General features: G+C 43.8%; 1 protein-coding gene across 1 annotated transcript in view; it reads right to left on the bottom strand.

Annotated features, from left to right (window-relative positions):
* Positions 1–12,031, bottom strand: part of LOC141445686 (laminin subunit alpha-1-like) — a 59,735-nt gene that overhangs the window by 4,269 nt on the left and 43,435 nt on the right. The window contains exons 24-37 of the mRNA XM_074111574.1: positions 11,689–11,866; positions 10,785–10,944; positions 10,051–10,289; positions 9,559–9,766; positions 8,932–9,047; positions 8,203–8,369; positions 8,072–8,129; positions 7,192–7,323; positions 6,180–6,332; positions 5,018–5,149; positions 3,102–3,248; positions 2,015–2,156; positions 1,124–1,245; positions 259–493 (exon numbers count right to left, since the gene is read on the bottom strand). Of these exons, the coding sequence (XP_073967675.1) occupies positions 259–493; positions 1,124–1,245; positions 2,015–2,156; positions 3,102–3,248; positions 5,018–5,149; positions 6,180–6,332; positions 7,192–7,323; positions 8,072–8,129; positions 8,203–8,369; positions 8,932–9,047; positions 9,559–9,766; positions 10,051–10,289; positions 10,785–10,944; positions 11,689–11,866 (2,189 nt within the window). The remainder of the gene's footprint in view (positions 1–258; positions 494–1,123; positions 1,246–2,014; positions 2,157–3,101; positions 3,249–5,017; positions 5,150–6,179; positions 6,333–7,191; positions 7,324–8,071; positions 8,130–8,202; positions 8,370–8,931; positions 9,048–9,558; positions 9,767–10,050; positions 10,290–10,784; positions 10,945–11,688; positions 11,867–12,031) is intronic.

Raw genomic sequence — 12,031 nt, 5'->3', positions numbered from 1 at the left:
CTGATAAAGAAAAAAAAATAGTATTTTTCACTTACAAAACTCAGTAAGTGTTTAATTCCCAATTTTGAAGTTATTTTTACGGTTATCTCGTTAAGAATTATTTTACTTGACAATACTGTGACTAGAATACACTGAAAATAATCAGAAAAGAAAGCCAAAAATTTAAATTGGTCCTTCGTCACTTCGTGACGCGTGCTTTACCAAAAATATACGAAGCCCAAGTCCGGCCAATAAAAAAAAAACTACAGATTTATTTACCTGGCAACCCGCCGATATAAAGCGCCGTGAGCGCTTCAGGCGTCTCAGCATCGTCCACCAACGTGGCGTCGCCGCTGCTCCGGATCTCCGGGCCGGCGTCGAGCGACAGCGACACGTGCGCCCGGGACACGCGCGCCACGACCGTGTGCCACGCGTTGTCGCATAGTGCCTTGTTGCCCGGGCCGCGGGTCTCCGCGCGGGCCACCGCTGAACCCGTGGTGCGGGTAAATACCAACTGTAGACGAGTTTCCATGTTTATTTAAGAAGTCAAAGTGATATTAAGTCCTACACTTAATAAGGTAGAGGCGATTTAGCGACCACTTGCATTGAGTTGGAAACTGAACCTTATTAATTTCATAATTATGGTCGTCATAATACGTCACAATCACAATTTTCATTGTAATTATTGACAATACGACTAGCTTTAAAAATATTCTTTGTCAGGTATGTATTCGATAGCTGCTTTTGATTCTGTGGTAGTATGCTCTAGTAAATGGGGCCTTGTTAAGGTTTAATATAAATGCCAAAGTTTGTCAGTATGCGTGTATACGTTTGTTACTCCTACGGCTGGACGTATTTGGATGGTATTTGGCATGTACATCTGGACGTCTGGAATAACACAAATATTACTTTTTATCTCAATTTTCCCATCGATTTTCAATCTTTGGCTTTAGAGACATGACATTTGGCGCGGGTATTTTATATGGAATTTAGTGAAATCCCTGAATTTCAATTCAACTGCTGGATCTCATGGTAATACATACTCATCATCATGAAATCAGCCTCAGGACCATTTACTGTTGGACATAGGCCTCCCCCTAAAACATGGAAACATTAGTAGATAATTAGAATGTAGTGAGCTTACAGCGCCATCTCTGATCTCGAGCAGCGCGGCGCCGGCGGCGGCCAGCAGGCCGGCCGGCTCGGCGCTGCGGAACCGCAGCCGCAGCTCGCCCGCCGCGCCCGCCCACAGCGCGAACGCGTCGCCTGCAACCGGAACACAAGCCTTACAATAGGACCCGGGACCTCAAGCTTCACAGTCAGATTCTCTAACCACTTAAGCTATCCGGTCGCCTCCTTATGCTGAGCGGTCCGTTTAGCTGCCCGCCCTATCTCCTGTAAGCTATAAAAGCCATCTGAGGCTAAGAGCAACAATCCATTCAGAAAAAAAACAACCTTTAGGATTTGAGTATAATTTTGTTAGCGCACTTAAGTTGAATTGGGCTCCCACTTTCACAGTTACAATTTTGATCGGACATGAATTACTGGGTTTAACAGTAGTGTCACAGTTCACTAAGGTCCCAGTAACGTCAGTGTCACAGTTCATCAAACGTTCCAGTAACGTCAGTGTCACAAATCATCAAACGTCCTAGTAACGTCAGTGTCACAGTTTATCAACGTCCCAGTAACGTAAGTGTCACAGTTCATCAACGTTCCAGTAACGGCAGTGTCACAAATCATCAAACGTCCTAGTAACGTCAGTGTCACAGTTTATCAACGTCCCAGTAACGTAAGTGTCACAGTTCATCAACGTTCCAGTAACGGCAGTGTCACAGTTCATCAATGTCCCAGTAACATCAGTGTCACAGTTCATCAACGTCCCAGTAACGCAGGTGTCACTGTTTATCAACGTCCCAGTAACGTCAGTGTACGTCACAGTTCATCAACGTTCCAGTAACATCAGTGTCACAGATCATCAACGTCCCAGTAACGTCAGTGTCACAGTTGATGAGGGTCCCATCTCGGGGTGACGCACCTCCGAAGTAAGCGGCCTGTTCCACGTTGGGGAAGCACTGTCCGACGCGGTGGTGCGCGGCCGCCGTGCGCACCAAGTCTTGCGCGCGCCCGTTCACCTCCACGCGCCGCACGCAGCCCAGGAACCCGCCCACGCGCAGGATCTAAACACACGCACGATCACAAAGGGTCTTCTAGAATCTAGTGTTTAAGTTAGATCAAGGTCTGCAAGCCGTGGTGGCCGAGTCGGTTGACCCATGGCCTCTCAAGCAGAGGATCGTGGGTTCAAACCTCGGCTCGCACCATTTGAAATTTACCACGAGCTTTACGGTGAAGGAAAACATCGTGAGGAAACCTGCACAAACTTGCGAACCAATTCATTCAATGGTGCGTGTGAAGTTTCAAATCCGCACGGGAACTGCGGCCCAAACCCTGTCATTCTGAGAGGAAGGCTGTGCCCAGCAGTGGGGCGTATATAGGCTGGGATGATGATAATGAAGGTCTGCGAGCCCAGCTACTCCCCGAGTAGGTATATTAGAGCAAGGTCAGTGGGCCCAGCTACTCACCGTCTTTAAATTAGATCAAGGCCTGCGGGCGCAGTTATAGGCTGACCAGGAATACAAAAAACATGACGCGAGGGCAGCACTTCTACGTTTTATATTGCAACATTCTTTACACTTACTATACGGTACCTACCAGTCATATTGACAACGGTGTCGGTGATGTTATTTAAAGGAATATTTTCTAATCCTTCAGACTTTATCTATGACAAATACTTTTATACATTGTGAATTATTTTCCTCCCAAGGCTATGGATGAACTTCGGCATTTTAACGCACAAAAACACAAAATAACACTTTAAAATGCGACGCGCAAACAACATTAAACTTTGGCAGCAATAGACAGATGACATTTGAATTTAGTGTTGCCAGTGCAGGAAATTAGTTCTATTGGTTTTCCGCAATATGGCGAGGTTTTTTATAATTCTGGTCAGCCTTTACCTACTCACTGAGTTTAGGTTAGGTCAAGGTCTGTACTCACTGAGGTCAGTAAGCCCAGTTAATGACTGAGTTTACGTTAGCTCAAGATCTGCGAGCTCAGTTACTCACCGAGTTGGGAATATGCGGCAGCTGCGGCGGCTGCGGCACGCCGCCCACGAACAGCCGCGACGCGCGCTGCGCCACCGGCGCGTGCGCCGCCGCCGCCGCGCCGCCCGCCGACAGCACCAGACGGTTGCGCGACAGGCGGATTGACACCTGCAATGCCGTACACATCACCACGTCACTGATACAATCAAAAATTATCAAAATTGCTTGAGATCCCTACAACAACTAGCCTTTTATTTGGCATATCATACGCACGGTAGCTTAGAATACATAAAATTCCCCTGGTGTTGCAGGTGTCTATGCGCAGTGGTGATCTCTTACAAATTCAAATTCAAATGATTTAATTCATTTAATAGGCCGCAATGGGCACTTTTACACGTCATTTTTAAACTAGGTAGGTACCAGCGCTTTCGGAAAGACCATCATTACCAAGAAGAATGCGCCGCTAGAAACTTGGCAGAAAGTAATTTTTTCATAATAATATAATTACAAATAAAATACTTAAAAAATAATAAATTAAAGAAAAAAATACAAAAAATAATAATAATAAAAATACAGGGATGTATGGGGTCCCTTAGTTACAATACTAAACACTAACTATATCTACGTTCAGTGGCAGTGTAAAATGCTTCCACCGTCATAAATTTTAAAATTACCACCAGGAGCCCCACTTGCTCGTTTGCCATCCAGTCGAATAAAAAAAAGTAAATAGTACAAACGGTAGGTAAAGTTTGCAAATGTTTTTACTTTATTTCAGACTAGCTGTTACCGAAATCGTTTATCGCTATCCCGCGGGAACTATGTATGCAATTTTCCGGGATAAAAACTATCCTATGTCCATCCCCGGGACTCAAACTATCTGTATACCGAATATCATCTAAATTGGTTCAACTGTTTAGACGTAATGAATTAATAAACAGAGATACAAATTTTTGCATCTATAATATTAAGTGTATGAAGTGTGATATTGAAGATCCTTACAACACAGCATAGGTAGGTATTAACCTTTCATTGGGCTATTTTCTGATTTGCCTCCAAATTCATAATCCGTTTTTAGACGTTTGGAGTTTTGGCGGCATGAATATAAGTGTCCCAAATTTCAACTTGAGCTGTCTAGGTAAATTCAAAGTAAATTTGTTCAGACAGACGGACAGATAAACAAAATACAGAGCCACGAGTGATCTTACGAGGACTCTGTTTTGTTACTATTATTTTACACTAACAAACCAACTTAGAACATTATCATTTCAAAGTCCAATAAGTAATAAGTACTTACCTACCTCAAAAGCGGTTGAACAGATTTTTATCAAACATAGCTAAGAATCAGCACCATCGAAATCGGTCCATTGAGAGCTACGCACAGACAGATATTGACATTAAACTTGTAACACCGAGGGGTTTGTAACATGGCAAACCTCCGCGGTGCGCAACTGGCCGCTTACAGAAAAAAAAACTAAATTCTAAATTATTGATACTCTTTTGTTTTTTCCTGTCATTGGCTCTACTATTTGGCAAGGCGTAAGCCGAAATTTGATTTTATTTCTAAGAAAAACTTATTAATTATTTACTCGGTGATAGCTATTTCACTGACTACTACTTGTAATATAACTGCACACTAGCAGGTATTGTATCTTATCATCTCTACTTCTAACATATTTCTTGCTGCATTTTGTAAACTAATCGAATCCAGTTTAGCTTTTTCCTGGTGAACTAAAACATCTTTATAGGTGCTGCAAAAGGAGTAAAGCAGGGTTACCTTAACACCCTGCCCTGTGTCCTGTGTGTTACAAGTCCCAGGCCAGTGTGTGTGTGTGTGAGGCAGTGTGACTGAAAAATGTATATAGTTTTCTTTTGTAAGTGTTTTATTTCTCCGGCTAGCGACAGTTTCTGGGGGTTAACTAAATGTTATTGGTACTGACCGCGCGCCACTCCCCGTCGGCCTGCGGCGCGGGCAGCGCGACCTCCTTGCGGCGGCGCCCGCGCACCGACAGCCGCAGCCGGCCCTCGCGCACCACCAGCGCCAGGTAGTGCTTCGGCTTCGTCTTCGTGCCCTAAACAAACATTCAACACATCACAGCTCAGTCAAAGTCAAAATTAGTCAATCTTCTTGGTCGTATCTGTCATGATTGATGATCGTGGTTGATGATTTGATTTATTTATTTAAATAATAAATAAATAATAAATATCATGGGATACCTGACACCAATTGACCTAGTTCCAATCCAAACTAAGCAAAGCTTGTACTATGCGGATATAGGTACTAGACGACGGATAAACATACTTAAATACATATGAAACATCCAAGACCCGAGAACAAACATTCGTATTATTCATATAAATATCTGCCCCGGCCGCGATTCGAACACGGGACCTCAAGCTTCGTAGTCAGGTTCTCTAACCACTCGGCCATCCAGTCGTCGTCGTTTATAAATCAATGCAAATTCAAAGCATTACAGTTGATACTTGATACCAATGCGCTGTAAATTTAAAAACGTAAAAATAATCACGTAATAATATAATAACAATTAATTAAAAATAATCACACAAAATAAAGACGTAAAAGAGTTATTTAGGGATGATGGTCGTTCGTATACTCCATCGATTCCGGTCCATGGCGTTCCTGACAACGTCATAGAATTTCTGACACGAGTCAACCCTCTGTTTCACCATTAATTGAATTAATTTTATATGACAGATATCTGTGATGCCGTTTCTGTTTGTTTTGTCCGAATAGATGGAGACGGCATCACATTTATCTAATGGAAGTCTTGAAACCGGGCAGTCCATCGATCAGGTAGTCGGCCACGTGGTCTCTCGCCTTCAGTATTTCTCACAGTAACTTTACACGTACCAAACTTCCGTCTCCCTTCCTCATTATATGGACAAAGTAGCTCACAAAGCGTTTATTTCTCGCAGATCGAGACCTATCGTGCCTTATGAGACTTATGAACGCAAAAAAATCTACCACCAGTTCGGAAACAACGGTTACAGAACAGATATACAATGTTATTTAAAGGAGAGAGGACAGAGGAGTGTGCCCTTCAGTTCGACGTAAGTACATAGATTGTACGGCTAACTTACCGGAGCCAACAGCAGTAGTCCATCAGGGGAGAAGGTGCGGAACTGGAGCGAGATGGAGAGATCCTTCGTCCGTGACGGCAGCCGCAGCGTCGCGTGGCTCCACGGAGCGTCACCGAACTTTACAGCGCCAGCTTCCACGGTATATGACGCAGTCTGGAAAGGAATAGTACATTGTGTCTTAAGGGCGGTAAATAAGGAATTACAAACGAGAGTATATTTCAAGCCCGAAGTTGCGATATACAATGTTTTTCATTGCAGCCGTGAGCAAAATTGTAAGACAATTGGAGGGTTGCTGCTTAGCTCAGCAGCTGCGTGCCCAATAGTAAACTCAAGAATTCTTTACACCCCTATAACCAAAAAAAGCCCTCGGGTTTTATTTTGGGGGTTGCAACTAAGCTAACCTGCATGTTACGACACAGTTTATGAGCAAATTTTGTTATTGTGAAATTTTGTTAGTTCGAGGTGAAATGCGATTCGGTGAATCGCTACAAGGAATTTATGCTTTTGAGGTAAAAAACTAACAAATGCTGTTTGCAGGTTACGCTGCATTGCAGTATTATCGACAGGATACCTAACGCGTTGTTAAGGTGCGGCCACATGCAGTCGATCGTCGCTCGTTTGCAGCGACAAATCTGGTCACGTGACCCCATTTTGAATGTGATTTTGAATTTCCCGCGACTCAAAAAAGTAGCGTCAATATGGCTGCTTGCAGGAATGATCATGGTCTTGGAAGCTGATTTCTTAATCTCATTTAGTAGCAGTCGTGGCAGTGGTACAAATAAATTGAAGAAAGAAGAAAGAGAGAAAGAAAATAATTTATTTATAACAGCAGTGACACATTGAAAAACACACACACAAGTGGCAAATTGGAATGAATGAAAAAAAAACTAAGAGTGGTTTTGCCGAAAATTAGGTTTTTTTTCCAGCGATAAAGCTCAACATTTTCAGCTTTATCAAGAGATTTGACACTGGAAACGAGCTTTGAGCGACTTGCATGTGGCCGCGCCTTTACCTTGGTGCAGAGATGCGCGCGCGCCGGCGGCGCCTGCAGCTGGCGGGGGGGCGCCAGTGGCTGCGCGCGCGCCCCTCGCGCCGCCCCAGCCGCGCCGCGCTCCAGTTCACCGCCGACTCGAAACCCACCACGCTGGTGAACGGGACGATCGGGTTAATAGATGATAGGTGCAGATCGATTCGCAAGTCTTGGCACGAATTAATCATCATCATCATCATCATCATCATCATAGATAATTATTGATATTTGAATATTTGCTTGTTCCTATGGATTATGTTAGTAATAAATAAATGTTTCTTATTAGCCGTAGGACGTCCACTGTTAGAAATAGACAAACACCCTGCACGCACACGAATGAATACAGTGAGTGAATGATTATGTCTATGTGTGCATCACAAAATGATTAAATACAGGTTGATTCAATAAGTGATAATTGTATTCTAAGGGGCTGTTTCACCAGCCATTGATTAGTGTTAACTGACGTTTAAATGTGATGTGACCGGCAGTTAACACTAGTCAATAGGTGGTGAAACAGCCCCTAAGAGTTTGTAGTTTTGTATTCTAAGTGTTGAGCATTTGTTTACAAAATATTAGAATGGCCCTGTATACAAACGGCTCTCACACAGTGACAAGTGACATTACCTTCGTCCAATTACTTCCTGTCAGCTTTTGTATGTAATGTACAAGAGACGTGTTTCGGAAACTGTTATCTGCCAGAGCGGAGCGTGCAAAAATATCTGACACGTCCTTCCGGCCCTAGAAAGAGTCGTATCAGATATTTATGCACGCTTGCTGTGTCAGATATTGGTGCTGGTGACTGTACCACATCGCCAAATCACGATTAAACACGCTACAACTGCTCAACTCTTCAAGTATCTACACTCTTGACTGTCGTGGCCGTTGCTTGAGGATCAGTAGTGAACAGACATGACGACTTTCTTGGAAAAACAGTTTAATATTTTCCCCTAGTTTTACAAAAACTCCCGCGGTCTTTGAGATGGTTCCACTTACTTGCTATCAACAATCAGGTCGGCAACAGTTCCCCTGAAGCCCTTGTGCACCTGCGCGCCCTGGGCCGGCGGCATGCCGCCCACGAACAGGCCGCTGTTGCGGGCCGGGAGCGCGTTGCCGGCGAGGGCGCCCGCAGCTATCCGGTCCTCATCCACCCATAGCTCTAGCTACAATAAAATCATAACTTTTCTTGTGTAATTCAAGAAGGTATTATACATTGTTAAAATACCACTAACGGGGCTTATCACACTAAACCACACGAGTATATTTACCTATGAGTTAAAATCACGAAAGTTTAAAACATGGTATTATACATTTCCTACTGACATTCTAAACTCAAAAGTTTGTGGATGTAATCTTCGACGCCAAAACGGCTTGATGGTGGATGAATTAGAATTAAATTCTGTTTGCAAATAGCAGCTGGATCTCTAATGACACATTGGCAATTTTTTATCCTGATATTCCCACAGGGTTAGGATGTTGTACCCCTGCCCAACCTAATAATTATAACGAAATCACAAGCGCTAAGACTAGAGACATGACATTTTGCAAGGGTGTTCCTCATACATTGTAAATACAACATGATAGGTACAACGTCGACGTAATTTTCAGGAATTTAATAAAATCCCGGACTTTGTATTTAAATCCTAGACTGAAACGATCACGCGTGCGAAGTGCTTTTAAAATGTCGGATTGAATAATATTATTTGCGATGAGGCTGCAGCTCACCTGTTTATGCGCTCTGACAATCCTGACTGAGTGCCGGTTGTCGTCGTCGAATCTCGTCCCGTTTGTGCGCAGACGCAGCTCCGCCTTGCCCGCCGCCGCAGTCAACTCGAGCTCACCTGGACACGACAAAAACTGCGTTTCTAATAAGGCAAATGTCCTGGTAATTGACTAGCTAATGCCCAATAGACGCTGAGTCACCTCTATTACAAATGATGTAAAGTTAATGGTGGCAACTACTGGGAAAGTAACTTGAAAGTTGACCTTACATTTTGGTATTTTATTATTCAGTTGCTGATAGAGCCATTTTCACAGTGATCTTGTGCAAATACAAAAAAAGACAAAGATAAATAATCAAATAAAGATACATCTCATTTCCAGTTCAAGCTTCAAAAATGCCATTACCAGCCTTAGATAATGCTTGTCATCCCCGTCTTTGTCATCCACTGTTTTCACTAAGAGTAGAGGAAATCCGATATACCAGGCCACTGGACATGGTGGATAAAAGAACACGGAAGTTCGATGTAGAAAAACTGGAGGGAATTCGATACAGCAGCCAGTGGGTGGCTAGTGAACCGCCGTGGAAGATGAAGCTCGATGTAACCGCAGCTAAAGAAGATAGCATCTCACCTTCAACCATCACCAGCTTTAGATAATGCTTGTCGTCTCCATCCTCATCGTCTACTTCGTTCTCGCTCAGGGTGGAAGGGGTCCGGTAGAGCAGCAAGCCATTGGGTGAGGCGGCTCGGAAGGTCAGCCCCAGCGCGGCTTTACGACGGAAGATGGGGCATGGGAGCTCGATGTAGCCGGTGCCTTCTAGTGTTGCCGTGCGGAGGGTCTGGAATAAATTGGTTTATTATTATGGTCTAGTGTTGGCTGAAATTTTATGGCTAGAGAGACAAGATCTGTTTTGTATAATTTCCACTGAAAACTTGTATGCAGAAATGAAAACTGACACCACATTTTAAGTGATTGTGATAAATTGTTAAAATATTGTAACAGTGAGAGAAAAGAAGTAGTTCTTTTTAATTTTGCTCTGCAAAAAATAAATTATTACTTATGGGCTTAACCACTTGTACACAGATAAACTACAGAATTATGAAAATGCAAATTCTGACTCACCCTGGCCATACATCTCGCTTCAACTCCATGTCTCGTCGGTGTATCCAGTACATCATACCCCTCTCTATCGACAGACAGGGCTCCGAGGCAGCCAAGCAGTGGCGGCGCCGGCGCCTCCTGGCCGGGAGGCGCGCCGCCCACCCAGTAGGTGGTGGCTGACAGGTCGGGGAGGGCCGCCGCGGACTGGACCGGGGGAGAGGGCGAGCCGAGGGTCTCCTCGCCGTTCACCCGCAGACTGCCTGGGGACAGCTCCAGGTCAGCGAGTACGGGTGTAAAGTGTTCGGATAGTGTCGGATACTAATATGGTGAACCGTCTGACTTGATTTTCAATCACATTGTACTATTTGCATGGCAATTGTATACAAGTGGTGTTTAGTTTCTGATACTGATTTTTAAACGACGCAAAAAAGTTAGTTTCATCGAGATGGTTCTTATCTAAGTTTCATTAAAATCGCTTAGACGTTTTTGAGATATAATATGGATCTTTGAAATGATAATATCAGTATTTTTCATCTGTTTTAATTTGGTTAGGTTAGATATTGGCTTGCAAGCACCATTCAAATTCATAGCTTTCAACTTCAAGCGATCAGCATTGTCGGGTGTATAATCAAGATAATGCTGGTTCGAATTCTGTCTGAAGCATAACAAAATGAATCCGTTTTAAAAAATCTTAACCCCAACAGCGGCCTTCATTTCCCCAATTCAGTCATTCAGCCTCGGCGTGCACACAGTACCTTTCTCCAGCTTGTTGCTGGCAAAGACGCGGGCAGCCTGCACGTGGACGGGCCGTCCGTGGCAGTGGCGGCCGCGCGCCGCGATCTCCAGCCGAGCGCCGCCGTACTGCACCAGGAACACGATGCGGCAGTCGCGCATGCGCACAGATACTGACCGGTTCTGGGAATATGACGTTTTTCTAAGGTGGACTTGCAAGGACCAGAACTTTATATTTGAGTTAAGTGCTACCCAGGGTTAAGTGGTTGTTAAACAAAAATTAAGGAAATGTCATCCATTTTAACCTTAGACCATGCAAATGGCCTTAACTGGATGCCAAAGTATAAAAATAATTGTGGACAAAATGGTTTGGAACAATAATATCATTTGATACTTACCTAATACTAATAATTACGCGTAATTTTTAATCGACTTCAAAAGGGAAGAGATTGTCAATTCGTTTGAAGTTTTTGATTAACGTAAAGATTGGTTCAGATTTTTATTTTGTCCATTATTTTCAAACATAATAAAATTGATTCGTAATCGATGAAATGGCTTGACGTAAGCTTGCAAATTCGATTGCTTAATCAAGTCGCCCGAGTCAAGCGGCTTGATAAGCAATGCTGTTGTGCTTACATTAGCATCTAGATATAACGCTCAGCTTCTCCGTTTGATGCTGGTTGGTTCAGATATTTTATGAGAAGTGAAATTATTTCATTGGGATTAAGTGAAGCTACATCCACTGCACTGCAATCACTGCACTGAACTGTGGAACCTTTCCTCAAAAAAAGGTCATAGTGACGCGTCACGTCATGACGTTGCTTTCTTTTACAAGGGAATTCACTGTAAGAACGTTCTATGGTGGGTAAGGAATCAAATGCTTGAATAGGACTTATTTTCTGAAGTATGTTAAAAGGTTACACTCACGTTGGAAGCATCAGCCGCCATGAACAGCAACGCGTCCTGGTCTCTGGTCCGCACGGTGAAGGCGAGGCTGAAGTGCCGCCGGTCGGAGGGGCGGAAGCCGGAGCGGCGCAGTTCGGCGTAGCCCTCGCCGTCGAACCACACCAGCGAGGGCTCGTCGCCGCGCGCCGCGTTATACCATCTAAAGGACAAACAAAGCATTTCTGGCTCAATCAACTTTATAGACAACCGGATAGCCAAATGGTTAAACCTGAGTATGAAGCTGGAGGTCCCGGGTTTGATTCCCGGGCGGGACAGATATTTGTATGACACTTTGAGACTCACTCATATTTAATTAAATTTATCT

The sequence above is a fragment of the Choristoneura fumiferana genome, chromosome 3 (genome assembly GCF_025370935.1).
Source record: "Choristoneura fumiferana chromosome 3, NRCan_CFum_1, whole genome shotgun sequence".
Taxonomy (NCBI): Eukaryota; Metazoa; Arthropoda; class Insecta; order Lepidoptera; family Tortricidae; genus Choristoneura; species Choristoneura fumiferana.
Note: the sequence above shows the minus strand (reverse complement) of the source record. Positions and strands in the feature narration are given on the sequence as shown.